The sequence below is a fragment of the Cervus canadensis genome, chromosome 13 (assembly GCF_019320065.1).
Source record: "Cervus canadensis isolate Bull #8, Minnesota chromosome 13, ASM1932006v1, whole genome shotgun sequence".
Lineage (NCBI taxonomy): Eukaryota > Metazoa > Chordata > Mammalia > Artiodactyla > Cervidae > Cervus > Cervus canadensis.
In genome coordinates this window covers 29,133,242-29,158,179 of record NC_057398.1, presented here as the reverse complement: position 1 = coordinate 29,158,179, position 24,938 = coordinate 29,133,242, and the positions used below count along the sequence as shown (strand labels likewise).

General features: G+C 58.7%; 2 protein-coding genes across 8 annotated transcripts in view; one reads left to right on the top strand and one right to left on the bottom strand.

Annotated features, from left to right (window-relative positions):
- Positions 1-6,694: 6,694 nt before the first annotated feature.
- FAAP20 (FA core complex associated protein 20) lies at positions 6,695-13,121 on the top strand. 5 transcript variants are annotated; one of them, XM_043485398.1, is made up of 6 exons: positions 6,749-6,889; positions 7,117-7,309; positions 7,399-7,706; positions 10,429-10,497; positions 11,628-12,891; positions 12,980-13,121. In XM_043485398.1, exons 1-5 carry the CDS (start codon positions 6,828-6,830, stop codon positions 11,701-11,703), a joined length of 708 nt encoding a protein of 235 aa, XP_043341333.1. In that variant the 5' UTR covers positions 6,749-6,827; the 3' UTR covers positions 11,704-12,891; positions 12,980-13,121. The 5 variants fall into 5 exon arrangements, with proteins under 5 accessions (XP_043341336.1, XP_043341335.1, XP_043341333.1 ...); XM_043485397.1 differs by lacking the exon at positions 12,980-13,121 and having other exon boundaries at positions 6,752-6,889; positions 11,628-11,705; positions 12,250-12,374; XM_043485399.1 differs by lacking the exons at positions 11,628-12,891; positions 12,980-13,121 and adding exons at positions 10,664-10,715; positions 10,838-11,429 and having other exon boundaries at positions 6,761-6,889.
- PRKCZ (protein kinase C zeta) overlaps positions 13,077-24,938 on the bottom strand; it is a 98,243-nt gene continuing 86,381 nt past the window's right edge. For all 3 annotated transcript variants that reach the window (XM_043485392.1, XM_043485393.1, XM_043485391.1), the window contains 8 exons: positions 20,474-20,560; positions 18,982-19,117; positions 18,715-18,802; positions 17,522-17,641; positions 16,645-16,724; positions 16,202-16,291; positions 13,675-13,790; positions 13,077-13,471 (listed from right to left, as the gene is read on the bottom strand). In XM_043485392.1, the coding sequence (XP_043341327.1) occupies positions 13,384-13,471; positions 13,675-13,790; positions 16,202-16,291; positions 16,645-16,724; positions 17,522-17,641; positions 18,715-18,802; positions 18,982-19,117; positions 20,474-20,560 (805 nt within the window). In that variant the 3' untranslated portion in view covers positions 13,077-13,383. The remainder of the gene's footprint in view (positions 13,472-13,674; positions 13,791-16,201; positions 16,292-16,644; positions 16,725-17,521; positions 17,642-18,714; positions 18,803-18,981; positions 19,118-20,473; positions 20,561-24,938) is intronic.

Sequence of the window (24,938 nt, the reverse complement as noted above, 5' to 3'; positions counted from 1 at the left end):
CACACACACCATCTGCAGGTCAGCAGACCCTGGCAGTTGGGGTGGCTGCATGTGGGCAGTCGGGTGGGTAATCCTCTCCCCAAGGGCCTCACGGGGCCTCTCCTAGCTCAGGAACAGCCTGTGGGACAAATGGGCACCCAGGATGGAAGGAGTTGGCTTCACTGTCTGCCTGTTACTGGCCTGGGTCTCCCAGGCCAGAGAAGCTGCCCCTTGTCCCCCTGCAGTGCTGGGAGCACCTGTACCACTTTCACCCCCAAGGTGGCCACTCAGGGGCAACGAGTCAGCAAGGCCACCAGCCAGGCAGCAGCACAGAAGACTTGGGCTCAAGTCCCCGCTCAGAGCTCAGGGCTCATCAGCACAGCTGATGATGGGGGCTGGCAGCCGGGGCAGGCACGGCACCTCTGACATAGGGTGGGTACCCCTAGAAGTGAGCCCTGAACTGGGCTGCCTGTGGGCCAGGTGTGGGGGAAGCAGCTCGAGGAGGCCGCCCAGCTGCCAGTCCTGTCCAGTAGCTTCCACAGCTGTGGTCCTGATGCGGCCCCCAAGCCCTGCATCTTGGTGGTCCTGAGCCATCAGGGACCTGCCTCACCTCCCCTCCTGAGTGGGTGTACAGTCAATGCCGGGCTGAGCCCAGAAGAGGACCGTGTGGGCTCAGTTGGCCCCAGAGAGGGGTACCCACGTGTGCCGGGGCTGCCAGGAAGGCTGGCCCAGCTGCGCCCAGCCCAAGTGGGGTGACCAGTGATGTGGTCGGGAGGGCTTGGCCACAGAGGGCCCCTGGTTGCTCCCAAGGGAGAGGAAGGACATAGCAGGGGAGGAGGGGTCTGCACCCTTTCTCCAGAGTCTACTGAACCCCTAGTGGGCCCTCAGTGCCCCGACTGGGGGCCCAGTCATGTTGGGGACAGGGGTACTGCTCTCTCGGCAGGTGGGCACAGCAGCTCAGGGAGGTGGAGAATGGCCCAACACAAGTGCCCTGTCCCTGCCTCCTGGTCCCCTCCCCGACCCTTCTTCTCAGCAGCCAGATGGGCCTGAAGGTGCCTTGGGACTGAGCAGGGCCTGCTCTCTCCCTGGGCTTCTGCCCCGGCTGGGAACCCTCCCTCCCTCCTGCCAACATCCCACTCAGGCCCTGTGGAATGGCTGAGGGGGTGGAGGCCCCAGGAGGAGGAGGAGGGGAGATGGAGGCCCTAGGAGCAGAGGGCAGGGTGGTCTCAGTGGCCGAGGAGGCTTGGGCAGGAGGGGGGCTGCCTGGGTGGTACCTACTGGCCATCTGGCTTGACTCCAGCCACGACCTGCTTGGCCCCACCTTGGGCTTCAGGCCGGAGTGAAGCCTGTTCAGAGAAGTGACTCACAGGGCCGCAGCCACGGCTCTCACTGGCTGGACAGTCCACTGCAGGCTTCAAAAGGGACACTCAGGACCTGGGCTTCCCTCTGGCCTGGGGGGTTGCCAGGCCCCTGGGGGCCGTGTGGCAGCTGAGGCTGGAGCAGCCTAGTACCCAGGGCAATGGGAGGTGGGACCTCAGGGTCCTGCTTCCTGCCTCCTGGATGGTGAGGCCAAGGAGTCTCAGGTCAGAGAGCTGGCTTCACCCCCTCCTGCCCCCCACCTCCAGACCAGACACAGACAGCCATGCCCTGACCAGCTGCTGCCCCAAACCTGGCAGTGGAAAGAAGAGACACAGGTCCTCTGCCAGGGGCTAGCGTCTCTTGCAGAGTCTCAGGCTGTGACTCATGACCTGTGGTTGCTGCTGGGACCTCTGGTGGCTAAAGGCTGGGGTCCCTGTGAGACTCAGAAGCAGGTTAAATAACTCCAGGTGCACAGCCGCTTGTGGTGGGGGGCCCCCAACACACCCCTACCCATTGGCCTGCCAGGGAGGCCAAACAACCGTCTGCTGACCCCTGACCTAGCCTCTGAGTCCATACAAGGAGGGGCTAAAGCCTTTGTGCCCTTGTGAAAAGAGGAGGGGGCTGGTGGGGGAGGGGAAGGGAGGAGGAGCGGGAGGAGGGGGAGCAGGGAGAGGATGCAGCTGAGCCCAGCAGCACCTCTGGGGGATGCCCAGCCCTGCCCAAGACGGCCCTGCCCCGAGAGGCCCCCGGGGAGGGGCTCGGAGCTTTCCATGTCAGGCCCCCTGCAGGGGAGATCAGAGATGGCTTCCACAGAAACGGGGGAGGGGAGTGATGCAGTGGGGGCCCAGAAGGCCAGGCTTCGCCCAACAGATCAGCTGTAAGCAGGTGAGAGGCCACTGCAGTGAGGAGCCAGGCCACTCCCGGGTCTCCATCTGGAGAGGCCGCCATCTCTAGGAGGGGGAGGGGGAGGGGAGAGGCAGGGGGAGGGGGAAGGAAGGGGAGAGGCGGGGCAGTGGAGGGGAAGGGAGGGTCCTGCCCCACCCTGGACCCGGCCTTCTCCCCAGAACACTTGCAGAGCTGGCTTTCCTCAGGCCACGTTCTCGGCCACAGGACAGCCGCTTCCCCCGTCCGGGGGATGCTGATGGGACCCTGGGCGAGAGAGGACACCCTGCTGCCCCTTCCTCCTCCGCTTTCGGGGTCTTCAAGCCGAATGTGGTGCTGACAGCTTGGAGAGTCCCTGTGTCCGAGTCCAGTGGCTGCTGCACAAATGACCAGCCGGGGGCCTCAGCAACGGGGTCCACCCTCACACTCTGGAGGCCAGAATTCCACACTCAGGGTGTTGCTGGGGCCCCAGCCCCCTGGAGGCACTGGGGAGGACCCTTCCTACCACCTCCGGCCTTCTGCGGCTCTGTGTTCCTGGGTTCGTTGCCGCACCCCTCTGCCCGCTGCCTCCCCTGCTGCCTGGCTGGTCTCTATGTGGCTGTGTCCAGCCACACATCTTCATGCGAGGACACCAGTCGTGCTGGACTCAGGGCCCACCCTGACCCAGCACGGCACTGTCTGAACCTTATTCCAGCTGCAAATACTCCATTTCTAGCAAAGTCACACTCTCATGTTCCCAGGGACACTGTTCAGCCCAGTAGCCTCAAGGCTTGGTCTCTGCCGGACCGACGTTCTCCACAGGAGCTAAGGTGGTGTCCCCGCCGGCTCCCACGCCCCCTCCTCTGGGCCCGGCACTCCTGAAGCTTGGGGACACCGTGAGAAGGACATGGCACCCTGGCCCCATGAGTCCCACTGGGGGCAGGAGAACCCAGCCAGGCGATGGGGTTGGGGAGGGTCAGGAGGGCTTCTCTGCAGGCAGGCCCCAGAGGAGAGCCTGGGGGTCAGCAGGAGTGGAGATGCGGGGACAGAGACGGGGCCGGGGAGCACAGGGCAGCAGCAGAGGAGGGTGTTGGGGCAGGAGCGGTGGGGACCTCAGGGAGGACGAGGTTCGCTATGCATGCTGGGAGAGGGTGGCTGTCCAGGCGAGAGGTGGTAGCCAGGGAGGACTCCTGGTCACAGGCCACCATCTCTTCCCCGCCGCCTCCTGACTGCCCCGCGACTTTCAGGCTCTTGAACTGGGGGCTGGAGGCCCAGCTGGTCCTTGGCTTTAGCCTACTGTCAGTGGCGGCTCCTGGCTACAGAGCCTACCCACTCCTCTGCAGCTGTGACAAGGGGCCCTGAGGAAGCCGTGGTGCCCTCACTTCCACAAGGGTGAGTGGGCCCTGAGCTCTCTCTCTGCTGCCCAGTGGATCCTTCGATGTTTCCCAGGCAACTGTCTCAACCCAGCCTGTTTGCCTGGAGCTCCGCATGCCCATGAACGCCACCACCTGGCTCCAGGCCGGCTTGCCCGCTTGGCACTCACAGGCCAGCAGGTGTGGCCACCTGGGAAAGCTGGGCTCCAGCTCTCAAGGCCAGGTTGGGTGGCGCAGGCACCAACAGAGCACCCACATGGAATACAGGAGCCCAGTCCCCACTTCCACTTGGCAGTCGGAGGCTGCCGCTGCTCCACAGGGCTGGTTGTGCCCGCCAGCCTCAGGCCCTACTCTGCCTGCCTGCGCCGTCTTGACCCCACTTGCCGGGTGCTCTGATGGCAGAACTGACCCTCAAGCAACCAAAGGAGGGTATGGGGAAGCCATGTGGGGCTCGGACCTCGCCAGCCGGCTGGGGCCCAGCCGACAGGTCTTACCCTGCCGGCCTGCCTTGGAGTTGGAGGCCTTGGTGTGGGTCAGTCAGTGGCAAGACCCTCCATGGAGAGGAGGGCAGAGCAGAGTCACCAGGCTCCGAGGATACCAGGAGCCCAGACACCTATGGCTCCTGGTTGTCGGAAGGTGCTGGAGCGGTCTGGACCCTGACCAGCTGGCAGCAGACGGCACCCTGATTCTGGGAGGAGAGGAAAGGGGAGAGGGGACTTGGTTCGCCATCACAGATGAAGCCAGAGCACCAGAGAGTGGCAGTCTCTCAGCTGGGCCTTGCCTGTGACTGCAGGGTGGGGTTGTCACCCCTCACCCCCGCCCACTGGAGCCCTTTCTGCTTCACTGGAGGGGTGCCTCCTTCAGAACGCTGAAACATTCTCTGTAAACATGAATTTGGCTTGTAAAAATCTCATTTCCGTAGTGCAGCATCGGTCCCAATCAGAAATTATTTCCCAATAAAGCCCATGGCCCCTCACTGCAGCAGATGGCTCAGAAAAAGGGAGCCTTTTAATCAAGTTCAACTTTTAAACTTCCTCCAGCCCCCCTCCTGGCACTGCATCTTGCTTATAGCGCCGGGACAGCTGGGACAAGGTAGTCTCCTTCCACCTCCAGAAGGTCCCCATGCAGGCTGGGCAGGCGGCGGGCAGCTGTCAGGAGAGCGCCGGCCGAGGGGCTAGGACTCCTGCCGGGGCCGGCACCTGCCGTGTGCTTGGCACAGGGGTCACCCCGGCTCTGTTCTTGGTGGAAGTGTCCCAGGCTGGAGGTCCTGGTGATGATGGGGGAGTTAATCCCCAGCAGCCGGATGAAACCAGAGAGGAGAAGCCCCCGGAGACAGCCTCGACATGTCGCTCTGGCTCTGCCATCCCCACATGCAGGCCCTGAGGGCCTCCGTTCTGCCCCCTCCAGCAGCCCAGGGTAAAGGAGACCCCTGGGGTGGTTAAGGCCAAAGGAGAGTGGGTGCCTGCTCACCTCGTGCTGAAGGCTGGAGCCAGGCTCAGCCAGCCCCTGGCAGCCCCCAGGACCTGCACCTCCTTGGGGCACCTGCCCTCAGGCCTCCCTGTTGTCTTGGGTCCACCTGAGACCCTCCTGGCTCCTTCCTCAAGCTACCTTTCCTGGGTCTGGGAGCTGGCAGTGTGAGGTCCTTAGAGGAAGTGGCTGGGATGCTGAAGACCCCAGGGTTCCTGTTGTGGGGATCAGCTGCTCACAGAGATGTCTCCACACAGCTTCCCAGCATGCCCTGAGAGCTGGGCACAGGCTGGCTGTCTGAGGCCTGGTAGGTCCTGCTTGCCTTGGGGAGGACTGGTGTTCCTCCTGGGAGTCTCCAGGAGGGCATGCAGATATGCAGTGACGCTTCCAGGAACAGCTCTGAAGCAGTGGAGACTGAAGCCAGGGAGAGGGTAGCGGGGCTGTGGCTGGGGATCACAGACACGAGCCTTTTGGGGGTCCTCAGTCAACCAGTCCCTGAGACATTCCAGGCCCGCCTGTGAATCCCCTCACGTGGGCTTCTCTCACCTGGGAAAGTGGCAGGTCACCTCCTCTGGGGCTCCGAGACCACCCACTGTAGCAGTACCCTCGTTTAGACACGCACAGGCTGTTTCCCAGGAGCTGGCAGGCTCCAGGTGAGAGCTCTGTCTCATTCGCTCCCCCAGGCGTCTTCAGCTTCTAGACCAGTCCCTGGCCCAGGAGAGTCCACTCTGCTCTGGAGGTCTGCGTGGCAGCTGGATGGAGGTCACTTGGGTGGCCTCAGCTTGGGGACTGGGGTGCCCAGGGGCTGGAATGTGCCACATGGGGAGTGCCACAGACCTGAGTTGGAAAAGGCAGTCTGTGATGTGAAGAGGGGCGGAGGTGAGGAGGCTATGGTAACTCCGGCAGAAGGGGGTGCAGAACAGAGTCCCCGAAGCTGTGGGGCTGGGGAGGAGCCAGGGAGAGCCCATGACCACGGTCTGTGGTCTGGAGAGGAGCCGGCTGCCACCCAGTACCCCCTGCACCGCTCAGCCCTGGTGGGACCCCAGGGCACCGACTGCACCAGAGGAACGGACAAGGGTGGCTGGGCATCTGCTGCCACCAAGCGGCGGATTGCAAGGTCGCTGGCTCAGAGAGCGCCCAGGGCCCACGGTGTCCAGGAAGCCCCTCGCAGGCCCTCCGAGGACCCGGGTCCTGGTCTTCTCACTTCTCCGTCTCTTAATTAAGGAAACTAGGCTCCTCCCTCCTGTAAGGAAACGCGGACGTCCTGGAAACGTTCTCCCAGGCTCAGGATTGTCCAGGGAGAGGAAGGGGGCAGAGTCAGGACCAGCGGCCGGTGGGGACGCCAGGGCCCCCGGCCGCCTTCCTGCCCAGTTCCTCCTCCTCGGAGGTCTCTGCAGACCCGGGCCTAAGGGGTGAGGGCGGCAACCCCTGGCTCAGCTGGAAAATCCCTCAGGGCAAGGCAGCCTCGCGACCTCAGTCCTGCCATCGCGGGGGAAGGAGCAACCCTGGCCTCCGTCTACCTCCCTCCGATACTGCCACAAGAGGGAGGTCACCCCACAGTCTGGGGGTCGAGTCCAGCGCCCCGGTGGGAGTGAGAGTTTGGGTCCACAGAGGTCTTTGGGTGGTGCTGGGGCATTGAAGAGGGGGCCCCTGGGACCTGTCTTATCTGGGCGGGGCTGCCCGGGGCGGGGTCCTGGGGGTGTGTCTTGTTGTGGGCGGGGTCTGTGTCGGGGGCGGGGTCTGGCGCGCCGGCCGCTCATTTCCGCCGGACGCGCGGCGTCTGGGCGGATGGAGGCTACGCGGAGGTCGCGGCTGAGTTTGAGCCGTCGGAAGCCACCCTCGGGGGCCAGGTGAGGTCGGGGGCTGGGGCTGGGGACGGCGCGGGGCTGGGGGCGGGAAGCGTCCCGGGTGGGGCCTCGTGTCCCCGGCCAAGTGGTAGCCGGGTGTCACACCCCCACGTGCTCCCTGGAACCCGCCTCGATCCCGCCCCGTCAGCCCTCCTCCCACCCCACTCCCTCCCGGCTGCAGAGCTGCACCCCTAGTCTCTCCCCGCTGAGTCCTCCTTTCTGTTCCCGAGGGCCCCGCTTCCCGCTTGCCCCGCGCTGAGTTATTATGCCCACCCTCGCCGCCCCAGGCCTCCGAGCAATCCCCCCGGGTCCCTCCCGGACGGCGGCGAGTGCGCGAAGCTGTGGACTCAGTTGCTGCGCATCGCAAGCGCAGACCTGAACGTGGACGGCGAGCTGCCGCCGCTGCCCGCCTTCCCCGGCCAGGTGCGTGTGCAGTGGCCCCCGCGTGGCCCCGGGTCTCCAGCTGGGCCAGGGCGGGCAGGCGGGCGCGGTCCGACGACCTCTTCTTGCAGGAGCCCAGTCGCAGCCCTGAGCGCCCGCCCCCGGAAAGATTCACCGTGGGAACCGAGACCTTCTTCTGGACGCCTTTCCCGCCGCCCCCGCCGGGGCGAGGCGGGGACTCGGGCGGCTCCGACCTTGTGCTCAGCGCGGTCCGGGGGCGCACGGGGTCCCCCCCAAAACACCCAGCGCCCCAGCTCCGCGGAACCCCCAGCGCTGAGGAGCAGCCGTCGGAGGAGCAGCCCTCCCAGCGACAGCCGTCCGTGGACTCGGCGACAACCCTGCAGAGCTGTCCCATGTGCCAAGTAGACTTCGCCCCCGGGTGAGTGGCCCCCTGGGCCTCCCTCCCCTCCACTGCCACCCCCGTGGCCCCCGCCCTGTTTGGAAACCACAGGCAGTTTCTGAAGGCTAGGGTACTTGAGCTCAACTTTGGCTTTTTAAAGTGAAATTTCATGCATAGAAAGTTGGCAGAGTGCAGAGGTGGTGCTGATCAGCCAGAGGGCACAGGGCTGGGTTTGAAGGTCCCCCTGCAGGTACACCGGCCTGGGGCCCTGCTGACAGGCTGCAGCCTCCCAGACGTGGCCCCTACAGTGGGAGGGCAGGGAGACTCTGGCTCTAATGGGGTCCACACTGACATCCGGGAACTTGGTGGTGACTGGCATCCTCTGGTGAGACTGCCTCCAGGGCCAGTTTGGGCTGTGGGTCACAGAGCAGCTTTTTGTTATGGTCCCTCTGGCAACCTTCCCTGTGGGTGGACTGCCAGTTTTAGAAATGAAGACTTTCAGTGTCTAGAGATGCCTTTTTTGTTTTAGAAATCCAACATATATGCATTTTGTAAAGTAAGGTGATGGAATTTGACTTTGCTAAGAAGTCCCACCTGCCCAGCTTTTGAGCCACGTGTCACATAGCTAAGGACACAGGCATGGGGATCGTGGGGGTCAGGACAGCAGGAAGGAGCTTGGTCGGATGTAGGGGATAGATGGCAGGTTTTGGTAGCTGGTCTTTGTGTGTCCTGTGGCCTGGAGACTGTGTTGAATTATGTGCCTCATCCCTGGTTTTTTGGAAACAAAACCGGCCCTAGTGGTGAAGGGAATGGCAGCTGATGACAAAAGTCATCAAAACAGTTAGCAAAATGTGCAGCACAGACTGCAGAGGGGAGAAGAAACACGGTCTGCATTCAGATATCCAGGCTCCTCCAATGGTGATGTTTTATAGGAACCAAGCCTTTGAGAGCTTGGACAGCTCAGTGTGCAGGGAGTGAGGGCAAGAGGGGTGACTGTCCCCAGGAGGACCTGTGGTGAAACCCCCCCAGTAGGCACAGGTCTGGCGTGGTGGGAGGGCAGGTGTGGCGGCTGCGCTGAGATGCCTGTGCTCTGGAGAATTTGTAAAACGTCCTCAGACCCAGTGTTTCACCAAACACACCTCTTGTCCCATATTGAGGCTGTTGGATGGTTGTGGTCTGAAGACACCAGCTCCCTTGCCCGTCCTGAGGAAGCCGTGAACACTTTTGAAAATACTAAGTCCCCTTGATTCCTACCGGTTGAGAGAAACCCAGGGACAGAAATGTCATTGGAAGCCCTGGAGGGAAATTCATTTTCTTGGCAGAAGATGCCGTTGAAGCTTCCTGACACTGTCAGGGCACCCCAGCCCTGCCTCTCTGTTGTAGGGGCAGCTTTTGTTTTTGGATCGCTTGCTTTTCTAAACGTCTAAGAAGGAGTTCCTAAGACTTTGGAAGGATGTTCCAGTCTGAGCTCTTTGAGCAGTCAGATTAAGGCTTGGCAGAGTGCCTCAACATAGGTGTTGGTGTGGGCGGTCCAGGTCTCCATGCGACTGGAGTGCTTCTTATACGTTCTTCCCTTTGATTAAGGACAGCGTGCCCTGCCCAGGCCCCACCCCAAGGCTGCAGAGTGACTTGGGGACCCCCCTCCTTGGGGACAGGCCAGGGCACAAGGGAGCCGAAATGAGTCTTGTTTGCTTTCAGGATTCTGGGCAATGTTTGTGACCAGAGGTGGAAGCCTTGCCACCTTCTGAGCAGCGGGGTGAGGCGAGTGGGAGGTGGGCTGCTGGTCTGCAGGAAGCACGGGCAGCCTGGGCGCTTTGGGCAGCCTAGTGCTTCCAGGTCACTCAGAACCAGTGGTTCTAGAGCTTCCTCTCTGACCCGAGGGCTGTCACGTGGTGGATGCCACAGACTGCATGTGAGCACCCCTCCAGGTCCCTGTACCACGAGCTCCGGGGTGGTCAGGAAGACTGGCTCCACCTGCCACTTTAGACATGAGATGGGTGCCTGCATTTGCACGAGACCCAGGTCGGCCCATGGGGTCTCACTGGTCCCTAGGCCCCTTGCACTGCTGGGTGTCCTGGAGGGTCTGGACCATCAGTCCACGCAGCAGGCTTTGGGCTCGAGTGGGATCCACCTCAGAGCTCTCGTTGAGGGGGTTCTGAGGAAAGCCCAGACAGTGCTCCCCACTGAGGGACAGCACAGGCAACGCCCAGACCCTCATGGGCCATCCTCTCCCCAGCAGGGCTGAGTCTGGCCGGAGGTGTACGCCCATCCTCATAGTGACCGCTCTCCGAGGCGCCACCCTTCACACCCTGTCTTTTCCCAGTGGCCTTCAGAGGAGGGAAGGGTCGCCTGGGGCACGTGTGGAGGCAGAAACACCCAGAGAGTTTATCTGATTGATGAGATAGGGCTTCTGCCTGGGAGGGGGTGGGGAAGACCCCAACGTCCACCTTGGGGCCGATTCTGCTGAGCCCACCCACACCCTTCACCCGCAGGTGGGTTCTTGGGGTTTTTCAGACACAGGGTCCCAGCCCTCAGATGCAGGCGCTTGAGGAGTCTGGTGCCCTGGGGACCTTGGACCCAGGAACAGGGTTTGGAAAGGCCCTTTTTCATTGAGGGGACCCCTGCCCCCTGTTCTGCCAGCCGAGGGCACCGTCCCGGGTTCTCATGTAGTCAGCTCCCAGGAGGGGCGTGGAAGTGCAAGACACATACTCTGGCTGGGCGCCCTCCCCGCCGATGACCCTCCCCTCTCCTCTGCTCACAGGCTGGCGCAGCTGGATGTCGACAGCCACCTGGCCCAGTGCCTGGCAGACAGCACGGACGACATAGAGTGGTGAGCAGCCTGGCCAGTGCCTCCCCCACCCTGGCTGGGCCACCTCCTCTCTGCTGTGTCCCCAAAAACTGCATGTTCAAGTGCTTCGGTGTGAAGTGCTCATGTCCCATCTCTTTGTGTTGATACTGAAACATTGAGTCCTTTTTCCTTTTTTGCTGATGCTGAGCGATGTGATGACTGAGGTGGACAGAGCCACCCAGCAGACGGACTAACCCCAGGTGGGTAACAGGGACAGTGTCGCCAGCAGTGTGAGTATTTGAACTCAGGGTGGCTTGGGAATGGACGCTTTGCTGACTCCGTGAACTTGACTCGGGCTTCATGACCATGTTTGAATCCCCAGGTAAACCTGCTCCTGCAGCTGCAGGGATGCAGAGCAGCCCCTGGAATCTGCGGAGAGGGATCAGGTCCGTCTGCTGACGTCCTGTGTGAGCTTTGTCTCAGAGGCCCTGTGCAGGGGGGTCTTCTCTCCTGTGCCGTCAGTCCACAGGTTCTGGAAGAGTCTCATCTCCAGCTCAGCCATGGCTGCAAAAGTCTAAGGTTACCATCCAGAAGTCAGTATTTTCAGGAAAGGCTTCAGGCAAGCCATGAAAAGACATGGAGGAAAACTCTGTGCACACGGTACACTGAAAGGCTACAAGCTGAGCAATTCCAACTCTAGGCTGTTCTGGAAAAGGCAGAACGCATGGAGACAGCAAAAAGATCAGTGGTTATCAGGGATTAGTGGGGAGAGGGTATAAACAGGCAGAGCACAGAGGATTTTTAGGGCAGAAAAACTTTATGACCTGACGTGTCAGTGCAGCCTCTCGTTTGCAACAAGTGCACCCCCTGGGAATGTAACAGGGGGAGAAGGGGTCTCTGTCTTCCTCCCCACCAGAAATGGAAGTGAGGGACCTAAAACTGCTCTGAAAAATAAAACTTGTTTTTAAAAATCATCTTTAGAAGCCTTTGTTCCTGGAGACACCTTCTTATAATGAAAATGATAACAGCACGCGTTGTCATTAAAGTCTTTAATAATGTGCAAGACTTGAGCAGCTGTGGCCTTTGTGGGCATGCCCTCTGCAGAAGGCAGGCCAGGGCCACGGCCCACTGCTCACTGTACAAAACCACAGGACGTGTCTCCTGCTTCACAGTCCTGAAGGCGCCCGTTTCCAAGAACCATATCAGAGGATATACTGTGTTGTGACTGGAGCCACTGGACCCACCTGAGCATATCCTTCGCCTTCTAAATTTATAAAAGCATAGGACCATGCACGAAATCACCCTGCCTGGGAGGCCAGGCTACACACAGGTCTGTACACCAGCAACCACACTGGCGACTGGGAGGCTGTACCTGGCACCACTGCAGCGTTGACATCAATGCCGTCAGTGTGAACAAATCCACGGCCCCTGTACTGTCTGAGCAGAGGTGTTACCGTCCCTGAGGCGGCACGGGACCCCGTTGCGGGCACACTGGGGTCTCCCTAGGTGACTGCATAGCCCTCCTGATGATGTCACCACAGGGTCAGAATGCCCACCAGGCCTAGGCCACCCTGACTCTGTCCCAGGGTCCTTCACTTCCATTTCCGGGGGCGGGGTGGGGGGGTGGAGAGGGTGTGTGTGTGCAAGTCTCCACGTTCTAGAGATGCTGCTCTGCCATCAGGGCCTGGCTGGGGTGCCCAGGGAATCTGGGGGCACCCGGGGAGGCTGGTGTGTCTGTGCTGGGTTGGGCCAAGCCAGCAGCTTCTTTATTTAGCTTTTAACTGTGATCTGCACCAGGCTGCTGCCACATTGGGAGAAGTGAGGCCCAAGGATGCATGGCTACGTGGGACCCACACCCACAAGGGACATCAGGAACTGCTGTCCTGAGGGTGGACAAGGCCCTCCTCCCCACTTTGCCTGGCCTGAGCCACACTTGACAATATCAGGGACTTAAAAAACCCACATGATTTACCTCTTTCTAGAAAACCTTGGGTTCAGCTTTTTACCTAAGGAGGAGGGTAGCCGAGTGACTGTGCCCCCTGCAGGTCATGGGAGGGAGGAGGTGAGCCCTGCCAGCAGAGGGGGCTAAATTTATTCCTTTCCTTTAAGGCTAGGGCCCATCATACACATACCCTCTTAAAATGTCTAATTCTGAGCATTATTATTCCTGATAAAAATACTCTCCAAAAATCTGATACATAACACAAGACATATGTAGGCACTGCTTAGTGTTTCCAGAAATATATTTTGTGCAGATTTCGTTTTCAACTTTGTGTTGTTTTTTTTTTTTTGGTTTGCGGGTGCTTTGGTGAGCCTTGTTTTAGAACCTCTATGACCCAATTTTCCTGGTCAGTCTAAGGCCCGGGTTGGGACCAATGGAGCCCACCTGGTGAAGGTGTGACCTGGGCGTCAGACCACGAGCTGCTGACATGCTCGGTATGAAAATACTTGTTAAATATTAACAACAGGAACTTACCAGGATTTAGAAAATGTTCCGAATTTGTATAAACTCTCCACTACGCAGGCACTTACATTCCGGACGTGCCTCCTCCGCGTGGGCCGCGCCTGCGACTATGGGCGGGTGCCCCCCGCTGAAAAAAGGCATCAGAGGGAAGCGCCAGCATCAGAGGGACACTTTATTCCTCGGGACATTACAGGCCAACTCCCGGTGGAGCAGGTCAGTTCTGCTTCTGTGGAAAGTGTGCACCTTCGAAGTTGGGGGCAGTTTCTCCCTCGGACACGGTCGCCGCGGCCCCCGCGGCGCGGGCGCGAGAAGCAAGTTCCTCTGGGCCTAAGGCCCACGGGCCGCACGGGGAGGTTGTTCTGCCCTGGGCACCCACCCACGCCCGGCCCCGCATGCATGCGCAGGGGTCAGGGCCAGGGCCAGGGCCAGCGCCATCCACGCGTCCATGACGAGAGCGCGGTGCCTCACACGGACTCCTCGGTGGACAGCAGCAGTGGGTTGATGTACTCGAACCCTTCAAACTCCGACTGGTCGATCCTCTTGATTACGTCCCTGTGGCGCCAGACAGAGAAGGCTCAGTGGGCGTGTTTGAGATCGGCCCTGTCTCGCCCCAGGAGCTAAGGACTCCGCCCCCCCCACCCCCGCCCCCCGCCCCCAGCAGTTCAGGACGCCCGGCCTCCACCTGGGACTCTTCCTCCCCTTGCAGTCCCGGCCCTGCAGCTGGACACCCCACCCCACCATGCTGTAGGCCTTACTCGTCGTCAGGGGTCAGCTGCACCGGCTCGCTGGTGAACTGCGTATCGAAGTTGTCCAGGCCATAGTCATCCGTGATCTGCGGCTGGAAGGGCGGGAGGGCCTGCTTCTTCCCCAGCTGTGGGAAGATACACGGTCAGAGACTCGAGCGCCAACTCGGCGCTGCGCAAACTCAAACCACAGAATCAAACAGAAAATATGGTGCTTAAGTATATAAGCCTCATTTGATGGCCAATTGTTTTTCTCTAAAGTGTAGAAATTTCCCTCAAAGTCAGAAAAACTACTTGAGCTGAAAAGTGCTGGCAACACAGGCCATGAGAGACATACCCCACGCCATCAAGGGCCTGCAACCCCGCTCCTTAAACCAAAGGAGACTGGTTTGGGGAGTTTTAATCTTGGAACCCTGGTCGTGAGAGCGCTGGGGCTTGGTGGGGATACCTATGTTCCACTGGTACCCCTCCTCCCGAGAAGTCTTAAATGGCCATTTCTGACTAGTGTTCCCAACCCCAAAGGGATGCATGGCATTGAAAGGTTTGTCAGGCAGGAAATGGGGCACATGAGGACCCAGACCCTGCCTCCCAGTTGTCATCTTGGGGGCTGAGACACAGTGGTGTCTGGAGAGGGCAGAGTCACGTGGAGGAGGTGGAGCAACTCAGAGTGGCTCCAGTTACCGAAGGGGGGCGCCTGGGCCCCCACGTTCACACACTACATCCTCTCCCTTCCCCTCAGGTGTGTGCTGCACACAGGTGCTGGGCCAGGCCTGCTCCTCAGACCTCAGATAGAGCCACACTGAGGCATGGGGGTCTCTGCCCGGAGGGACCGTCCCAGTCACAAGGGAAGCTGGAACCAGAGGACAGGCAGGAGCCAGCCCTCTGGTTGGACCACTATGCTCTCACAGCCAGGGCAGCTTGATTCAAGGGGTGGATGATCCTGGTCTTTCACGACTGGCTGCCGCCTTCCCTTGGAGGGTCTGAATGAGCCAACCTGGAAACCCCCCGCCTGGGTGGGGCCTCCATGTGACCCGGTTGGAGAAATGGAACTGTCCCAAGGCCCTGTGTAGGGAGAGAGCTCCAACCAAGTCAGAAATAAGCCTCCAGTCCACCCCAGCTCACACCCCGTCTTTGCACTGTGGGGCCAGGGCCCTTAGGAACACCACTTATGGCAACAAAAGCAAACTGGGCCTGGAAGGTTGAAACAGGTCCTATAAGTTTGGGGGATTTGGGAAGCTGAACACACAGGTTCTGCTAATGAAGTTGGTGCAGGAAGAGTGAATGTCACAGAGATGAATCCCCCAGTCACGCCCAGTAGCCACCTGGAGAGGCATGCCCATCACTGTCACCCAGAGGATGCAGGAGACAGGTGCAGAACAGAGGGGACGGGCTGACCCACTGGCAGAAGGGGGCTACCAGTGTGTGTGCATGTGCCCACACGCCCATGTGCACGCTGTGATCCCAGGGCTACGGGAGCTGGTGGGCATGGCCACACCCTGGACACTGTTCTGGGGATACAAGGCCTTCCCTTCTCCCCTGGCTTTCTCTCTGTCAGGCAAATTTCCATATTCTTGTCAGCGTGAAATATATTCAGATAAAAAGGAGAAAAAGGAGCATTTCTCTTGTACTATTTTCCCTACTTTAGGTCTCAGGCTGCTTTAAAGAGATTTAAATATCAAGTCAGAACAGACCATGAGGAAAATGCAGCCAGGTGCTGGCCTGGGGTCCTCCAAGCCCACCCCCCATCCCTGGCCACATGGCTGCCCCCTCACCTCCCCGCACACAGTGTCGCCTCTTCTTCCCTCAGTGAAAAGCAATGAACTGGAATGGTACTGCCCTAGAGTGACACCCCAGAGTCCCGCCACTCAGCCCTGAGGTGTGATGGGAAAGAGGAGGCCCAAAGGGGCTGGGAGTGAGTGCGCTGAGGCAGTCTGAAGGAGGTGACGGGTGGAGGTTGGGAGGGGCAGAGCTGTGTCATGGCCCTGAGGCAGGAGTGGGCCCAGTGTGTCGGGGCAGCGAGGGACTCCTACAGGCCCAGTGGAGGAGGTGGCTGCTGGCAGGGCCCAGGCAGGAAGCAGGGGACTGTCCAGGATGTGGGCAGCTCAGGCCCAGGTGGCAGCAGTGGGGGTGAGAGAAGGCCCAGACCCAGAAGGTTGAGTCCCCAGTACTGGGTGGGTCAAGGGCCACTGTAGGGGGAGGGGCCATAGCACACCTGGGTGTCTAGCTGGGACTAGCTAGATGGTTAAGTGGAAGTGTCTGTGAGCTGACTCAGGGCATGGACATGGAGCTCAATCAATGGGTGTCTGGCTGGGCTCATCTACCCAAACACACCCCGACAGGACACCCAGCATAGCATGAATTGGATGCCCCAGCAAGGCTGCTCTCAGGACCTTCAGGAAGCACTGCCCCCAGGGCCTTGTCACAGCCTGCCTCATTGTTCTAAATCAGTGTTTCCCAAGGCACCCCCATTTCCACCCATCCTGCTCCCTGGAGGCCCCTCTCCCCCGGGGAGGCAGGTATCAGGTTCCAACCACTTTACCAGGTCCCAGTCTATACTGCGGAAGAAGGCGTGAGACTTGATATCGGAAAATCCAGTCTGCGGCCGGCAGCCGAGCCTCTCCTTGGGGTCCTGGGGAGGTCAGAGTTCAAATGAGGACGAATCAGCACAGAGCAGGGCAGCCCAAGTCAGAAGCGGGTCTTAAACACCGTCAGCAAACCACCCGTGGCCAGCCCCCTACCCAGGTGAAACTGCTTCCTCCCAGCGGGTTAAGCTCCTTCAGGAAATGCCTCTCTGGCATAATTTCTCCTCATTATCTTTTGTCAAGTCTGAATAAGCATCCACAGGACCACCAAGGAAGGAAGCAGAGTCACACCCATGTCCGGCACTGAACTAGCAGACCAGGTGGTAAAGCCTCAACCCCAGTAGCTGAGGAAGGGCTGCGGCCATGGCCCCTGGGGTGCCACAGGGGGCCACAAGTGTACCTTGTTTAAAAATCCTTTCAACACGTGGGAGGCCTTGACAGAGAGGAACCGGGGGATCCGGATGGGCTTCTCCAGGATGACTGCAGGACCGGAGGAGAGAGTCGTTCCTTCTGCTGCCCCTCCGCCAGCTCCTCCTTCCCTGCCCCCAGCCTGTCAGCTCTGCCAAGCAGCCTGCCGGGCACTGGGAACCTTTTCTGGGCAGGAGGGTCGGGGCAGTCACGGTGGCCTGGGCCTCTTCCTGTACCCCAGCAGGGCCTCCAGGCCTCAGAGGCCCCAGTGCCCACGGTCAGGCATGCTCATGATCAGGGATGAACCAACAGCAGCTCAGCTGGCCCTATGTCCCCACGTCCACAGGTGCAAGACAACACTGTTGGACAGCTTCCCCACGTCCACAGGCCCAGGAGAGCACCATGGAGACAGCATCCCCGCGTCCACAGGCACAGGAGAGCACCATGGGGACAGTCTCCCCACATCCACAGGTGCAAGAGAGCACTGTGGGACAGTCTCCCCACATCCACAGGCACAAGAAAGCACTGTGGGGACAGCCTGGGCCAGCATCCTGGGGGCAGTCAGTTCTGGTCCAGGGGCCCAGATGGCAAGGAGCTGAGGCTGAGCACAGCCCCTGCCCAGGACTCGGGCACACCGGAGGTGGGGAGAAGGGGGCCTCGGCTAAATCAGGACAGATTCTTTCCCGTGGATGTGAAAGACCAGTATCCCCCTGCCCACCATGCTTTGCTCCCTGAGAGCCAGTAGTGGACAGGTGGCCACACCAAGTCTGTGGCAGCCACGGTGACCAGTCAGGGGACCCTTTCACCCCCACTTCTAAAAGGGGAAAACCCGCAGAGCACGGAGGGAGCTTGATGTATGGCCCGCGCACCTTGGAAAAGGTAGTCTTCAGTGTTCATGTCGGGGTTGTCGGTGATGATGTCGAAGGGGGAGCGGCCTGCCATCATCTCGAACATCAGCACGCCCAGCGCCCACCAGTCCACACTGAACCCTGGGGGAGAGCCAGGCTGGTCAGGCCAGGACTCTCCATTTGTGCTGTCCAGTCATGGGGCAACAGCTGTGACCTGGACCCGGACCACAGCTGAGGCTGGGTGTCCCCAGCATCTCCCAGGCGGCCTGGCCTCCCCTCTGTCCACTGTTCTGGGGGTTGCAAAGCTATCTTCATGTCAAGGAAGCCCAGGGACAGCCACCTGCCCCTGTTGTCCAAAGGTGTGCAGCTCCATCACACATAGGGCCCCCATCCTGGGAGGGCTATAGACTCTGCTCTGGACAACAGCTGCTGTCCATCCTCCTTGTTTGGTTACTAAGTGACTTCAATCGTATTGGCCTCCTAGGTGCCTAGGGATCTGAGGGGGCGAGAACCTGCCCACCCCCCAATTTCAACGGCAAAGAAAATATGTGGAAATATTTGAAAGTGTATTTGTGATGGGAAAACAGAAGAACCCAAAAATGCAGGGGCTGTACACAAACAGACACACATGTACACATGTTCTAATCTCACTTTCATTTCACACTCAGAGAAGGAGAGGGTGGACACAGTCCAGTGTCACAGGGGCTGTGGGTGGTTCTGGTGGGTTTAGGGAACCCACACTTGTGGGTGGCACCAGTGACTTGGGACCCCTGCTTGGGGCCTGTCTTTGCATTGTCTTCTCCTTCCCAACCTTTCGGGCTCCTTTTGACCAGAGGGATCTTGCCCAGTGACCTCCCCAGGGGACACTCAGGTGGACACATGGGACAACAGCTGGGACTGAGGCCATGTGATGACCTGGGGCTGGTGAAGTAAGGGTGTGTGTTTTAATGCAGTCTGGTCAGGAAACCCTCTTCCTGGCAGCTGGGCCAGCTCCCCAGAGACCCTGGTTAGGACCCCGTCAGCCCCACTAGGACTGCCTCCTTCGCTGTCTGCTCCATCACAGAGTCTCTGGCAGAGGCAGCTCCCAGGGCTCAGGCTGTCCTGGTCCACTCCAGACTCAGAGCAAAGTCCCTGGGCAGAGGAGGCTCCCAGGGCTCAGAGTGTCCTGGTCCACTCCCACCTTGGAGCCAAGTGCCTGTCCCACCCGTGCTCACCATATTCCTCTCCCCGCAGGATTTCGGGGGCGATGTAGTTCGGGGTTCCGCAGAAAGTGCTTGTTGTGTCACCGGGGCCCAGGCCTTCCTGTGGGGACAAAGCTAATTACTAGGAGGGAGGGCACCCCCCAGACACGCCCCCACTAGTGGGAGAACGCATGGTCATGCAGAGGTGCCAGAGACCAGGCATGGGTGAGACGGTGAGGGCGCCAGGCTGGCCATGACCCCGGGAGGCGGGTGGGCAGGAGCAGTGTGCGGGATGCTCACCTTGCACATGCCGTAGTCTGTCAGCTTGATGTGGCCGTCGGCGTCAAGGAGGACATTGTCCAGCTTCAGGTCCCGGTAGATAATCCCTCTCTCGTGTAGGAAGTTGAGTGCGATACAAATCTCAGCAGCATAGAACCTGGGGAGGGGGCGACACCTGTCATCAGCAGAGAGAACCCAACCAGGAACCTGGACAGGAGGACACAAGACGTCGGAATTCTCCACTGATGAGCTCATGGGCCAACAGGACTGGGCAAGACACACGTGGGCCCACAGGACCGGGAAAGGCATGCAGCATCCCTGTGGTCAGGGAGACACAAACCAAACCTACCATGAGACACCACCTCACACCTACCAGGACAGCCACTAGACAACGGGCCCCCCATCCCTCTGAACAGAAGATGACAAGTGCTGGCAAGGATGTGGAGAAACTGCAACCCTCATGCACTGCTGGTTGGGATGTAAAATGGTGCAGCTGCTGTGGGAAATAGCTTGGAAGGTCCTCAAAACATTAAAAATAGAATTACCATGTGACTCAGCAATTCCACTTCTGTGAATAACTCGAAAGAATTGAAAACAGGGGCTCAAATGGGTATTTGTACCCCCTTGTTCACAGCAGTACTATTCACAGTAGCTAAATCATGGAAGCAACCCAAGTTTTCATCAAAGTATGAGGATAAAATGTGGCCCATTCCTGTGATAGAATAGGATCCAGCCTTGAAAAGGGAGGAGGTCCCAACACTGACACCTGCTCCAACATGGATGGACCTTAGAACATGACACAGAGTGAAACAAACCAGATGAGGGAGGATGCATCCTATGGGATTCCACTTCTCTGAGGTCCCTGGAGGAGTCAGAGTCACAGAGACAAAGTAGGAGAGTGTGGGTTGTGGGAGGGGGTGTGGAGCGAGTGTTTTATGGGGAGAGCTTCAGTCCAGGAAGAAGAGAAAGTCCTGGCGATGAAAGTCCTGGAGACGGTGGTGGGCATGGCTGCACAGCAATGTGAATGTGCCCAATGCCACTGACTGTGCACTTAAAAATGGTTGAGGTGGGAATTTTCTGTTATGCGTATTTTTCCACAATTAAAAAAGGAAAACATGAGCGTATGGGGTTCTTGATTTATTACTTGCCTCTCCCCAAAAAGGACCTATGGTGGTGACTCACAGTGCCACATGGGATTATTTTTAAGTGAGGAAATGAGGAAAAGGGAAAAAAGTATGGGAAAACAGGAAATGGATGTGTATGGGGTGGAAATAAACGCCCCACCCGCCTGTGAGGCCCAGGCTGCAGGGGGTGGGGGTGGGGGCAATGTGGTCAGTGTCCCTGAGAATCATTTAAAAACAAAGATCGTCCTGCTGAGGCCGGACGGTGCCACTGTGCACTCTGCGCACCGAGGGTCGGGACCAAGGCCGGGCCATTCCCAGGACCCTCCGGGCTGTGGTCTGGCCTCCCCTGCCCTGCCCCCCACCCCCGTGCCCACCCCAGCTGCACCCACCTGGCGTGCTCCTCAGGCAGCTTCCTCTGCCTCTGCATGTGGAACATGAGGTCGCCCCCGTTGACGTACTCGATGACCAGGAACAACCTGCAGGACACACAGGCTGGGGTCACCCTCGTCCTGAGAGGCCCAGGCAGGTGGTGACCAGGCCATCCAACTCTGGGGTCAGTGGCGGGAGCCCCTCAGCTCTGATCCTGATGAAATAAAACTTGGGAGAGAAACTCTCGTCCACCACTCATGTCATTCAACACAGTTATTTACTCTCCCAATGATGCCTTTAGAGGGCTTCCCTGGTGGCTCAGATGGTAAAGAATCCACCTGTAATGTGGGAGACCTGAGTTCGATCCCTGGGTTGGGAAGATCCCCTGGAGTTACCCACTCCAGTATTCTGGCCTAGAGAATTCCATGGACAGAAGAGCCTGGCAAGCTACAGTCCATGGGGTTGCAAAGAGTCAGATATGACTGAGTGACTTTCACTTTTCACTTTCAATGATGCCTGGCCTGCCTTTGGGGTAACAATGTAAAAATAAGGCAGGGCTGGGGGCTCACTGGGGCTGGGAGGGTGCTATGTGGCTGGTGGCTGTGGAAGGCCTCCCCAGGGAGCAGAGGCCTGGATGGTGCGTAGGGAGAGGTAGGGGAGGGCAGAGCTGAGGGACAACCCTGCAAGTTGAGGGGCCTGGTTCAGCTGGAGAAGCCAGAAGGGCGGGTGCGCCATCTGGGGGACGCCAGTGGCCCTCTGGCCACTGTCTGGGTGGACCTGGGGCAGGGAGATGGGCAGGCCTAAGGGGAGGAGGTGCTCAGCCTCCTGGTGTGGCTGGCCTGGAGGGCCTGAGGCAGAGCCTACAAAATGGCCAGTGGGGTGAGCAGTCAGGAGAGGAAGGGCTGGCTGGAACCACGGGATAGTCCCATGCACCCCTCCCATAGGACCCACCCCAAGCTGCAGGTCCAGAGTTAGAGGGTCAGACACGGGGACCTGGCCACTGGGAATCTGCAATGCTACCGGCCTCCCAAAGGAGGGTGGGGCTGCTGGCTGGAGGGGCCTGTGATTGACAGGCCTCTAGGAGGGTGGAGGTGCTGGTGGGAGAGGCCTGTGATTGACAGGCCCATCCTCTGGATGCAGGCAGGGCTCTTCGGGTCCCCAGACAATTTACCTTGTGGTTTCCCTCCTTGATAGGATCCTCCTCACAATAAGGTTTCATTTTCAAAATTAAGTTCACACACAATTTCCCTGAAATGCCCTGCTGAGGCCGGCTTGTGGATTTTTAGGTCAACAGTTCCTCTGGGTATGGAGTGGGGCGGCTTTCAGAGAGTTGAGAGCACAGAGGGAGCCCCTCTGAGCACTGGCAGCCTGTCTGCATCACTGGTGCGATGATGGTGACGCCCCACATGTGGAGCATGTGAACAAGCTACAGACCGCCCACCAAGCCTCTGATCACATATTTACACAAGGAACAATTCCTAAACGCACACAGCAGACATGGAGGCTGAGGGCTGAGTACTGGGGGAGCAGCCAGAGCTCTCCATGTGTCCTGCAGGGTGGGGCGGCTCTCACGCTTGCAGAGGGCCCAGTGACACTGACCCTGACACTGGGCGGTCTGCACCGTAGCTAAGTTTTACTCACACATTTGCCTGTGGCTGCTTTCACGCTATAACAGAGGCGAGAGACGGAAAAGGCTTGCCGATGTGGCACAAACAGGACAAGGATGGCTGCACAGCCCCCACAGACCTTCGCGCACTGTTCCAACATGTGTGCACATTGAACCCTGGCAGCCACCCTGGGGGGAAACATTGTGCAGGTGCTCAAGCCCTGGGGATAGGCCAAAGGCCTCGCCGCTAAAAAACAAGAGCGCTTATTCAGAACGCTGTACTTCAAAGAACAGGATGATATTTGCCACGGTGAGCAGGGGTTGGGCTGCCCCAGGAGACGTGTCCACCCTACGTGGATGTTCCCCAGGGAATGGATGGTGGCCGCCCACATGGACACAAAGAAGTGCCATCCTGGTGCTGGAGACAGACACCAACATGAGGCCTCAGGGAGCAGGAGAGATGTTTAAAAACTGAGAAAAGTAGCAGCAATGGTGGCTTCCTCTCTGGATCTGGAGGAAAGCCTATAACGGGGGTTTCAACAGAAGCCATGTGACTGGAGTGAACACAGAGGCACACTCGGCTGGTCTGTGACTGTCACCTGGGGCCCCAGGTCTCAGGTAAGTCACCGATCAAGGAATTCACTTAATTTGCAACACTGATCAGCTATAACAACAGGGCAGAATGGTTTTTTTCCCCTATATTTTTGGCTGCGCCATGTGGCACATGGGTTCCCAGTTCCCTGATGTTTTCTTCCTTCTACACATAAACATTAACACTACTTTTGACATTTAAAAAAAATGTATATTGGAGTCTAGTTGACTTACGATGTTGTCTTAGTTTGGGTGTACTACCTTCAACATTTCTTTGCAGCAAACCCCCCAAGAGCCACCAGGGGCTGATTCACCCCAATGATGACGCTTCAAGTGACTCAGATAAGCTGGCTGCTGTGACAAACACCCCAGTGTCCATGGCCAAGCACAGCCAAGGGCCTGTCTCCAGGCTCCATGACTGGGGCTCTGCCTGTGAGCCCCAGATTGCATGGCTTGGTTGGCACATGTGTGATGCCAGGACAAGAAAGAAGCGCCCCCCCCCCCCCCCGCCCCCCGGGCTGAGACAGCAGGTCATGTTTCCTTAGTACTTAACTAAATGTAGTTAAGCAGAACATAGTAAAAACTCACAAAACAGGATTCATCAAGAGCTGGAGACAGAAAGCGGTGTAAACACCACAGTCCACTCCTGGGCCAGAGACCAGGGCAGGAGCCAGGCTGCAGAGTGGGGGCCAGAGACGCTACCTACCCAACCTCTCACCCAGGATAAACCTCGAATGCCAGCCCCTCTGAGGGTCGAGGGTGCCAGGGGGCAGGAGGGGACCACCTGAGAAGCTTTCCTCATCTCAGGGCCAAGTCAGGCCAGCCTCCCTACCCTAGAGGAGACCCAGATGTCATGGGACAGTGCTGAGATCAAGAGTAATGCCACCAGCATCTGACCACACCCACTCCCCAACCCATGTCTGTCAGTAAGGCTTTACTGGAACACTGCCTGTGTCTGTCTGCACCCCAGTGAGTAGTTGTCATAGAGACCATGTGGCCCTCAAAGGTGATACTACTATCTGGTCTTCTGAGAAAAAGTGCTGACCCCTGGTATAAAAAATAACAAGAACACAGTTCTCACAACTCTCACAAAATGTCAGGTGCTGTTCTAAGCACACCTGTGTATGAAACTTAACCCAAGAACCGCACGGTAGGTTCTAGGAGTTTCCTTATTTTACAGACAGGAACATTGAGATGCTGGGAGGTCAAGGAATTTTCCCAGGACCACAGTTACTGTCTATGAGATCTGATACTGGGCGGCTTGGAGGAATCCAGAACCCACACCTGGAGCATGACTTCCAGTTATAGACCCCCCAATCACAGGGTAGCTGCCCCTGTCCCCTTGGAGGTAGGGGACAGAAGAAAGGAACAGAGGAAGCAGACAAGGGCCCGGGCTTCCGATGATGAAGGACAGACAAGAAAGGAAGTCAAAAGCCAAAGGGGCATCTCAGGATGGACCAGCCTTGTTCCCAAAGAAAGCACAGATCAGAAACACTAGGCAACCCCTGGACCCACGTGATCAGAACCTAGTCCCTGACTCAGAAGGATGCTCACATGATCCTGCTTGCTCACTTGCTCACTGTGAGCAAGCAGACCAGAGACCACGGCTCAGGGACAGACACTGACAGAGGAGAAATTGATGAACCGGCCCAGAGAAACCTCCTCCTGGATAAGAGGACAAAAAGCCCCCATCTCCCCATAAAGGACGTGTGCCCAACACACCACCCAACACATGTCCGAGATCCAAGGCGAGTGCGACTGGGCTGAGTCCAGCTCAAATGCAGGTGCTATCACATGTGAAAGACTCGTGGAACGTGAACCGCACATTCACAGGAGACATGCCTGATGACGAAATCAGGCAAAGTAGGAGAGACCAAAACAGCGAAGCAGCTGCAGGACACTGAGGATATCACTACCTAGAAAATGTGAAAAGTACAGCAAGCAAAACTGGGAAGAAAGGAAGCCACCTTCTGGTACGCCCCTCTCCCCACGTGCGCCCTCATGCTGAGACTCTAGCCCATGGGGTCGGGGCTGCACGTGGACCATTTCAGGGGATCTGCATGGAGAAGAGAGGCTGACGTGGCTCCGCCCACACCCGCTGTCACTCAGCACCCCGCTTTCTATTCTGGGTTTAAATTATGACAGGAACAAATGCTCTACCTTTTGAAAGTACCATGACTCATGATCCTAGGGAGGGGGCACCTGTCCTCTCAAGGTCAAAGCTGATTCCTGTTGGGTTCACAGCCTCTTGTGCAGGTTCTTGCATCACAGCTGCTGGTGTGTACCGT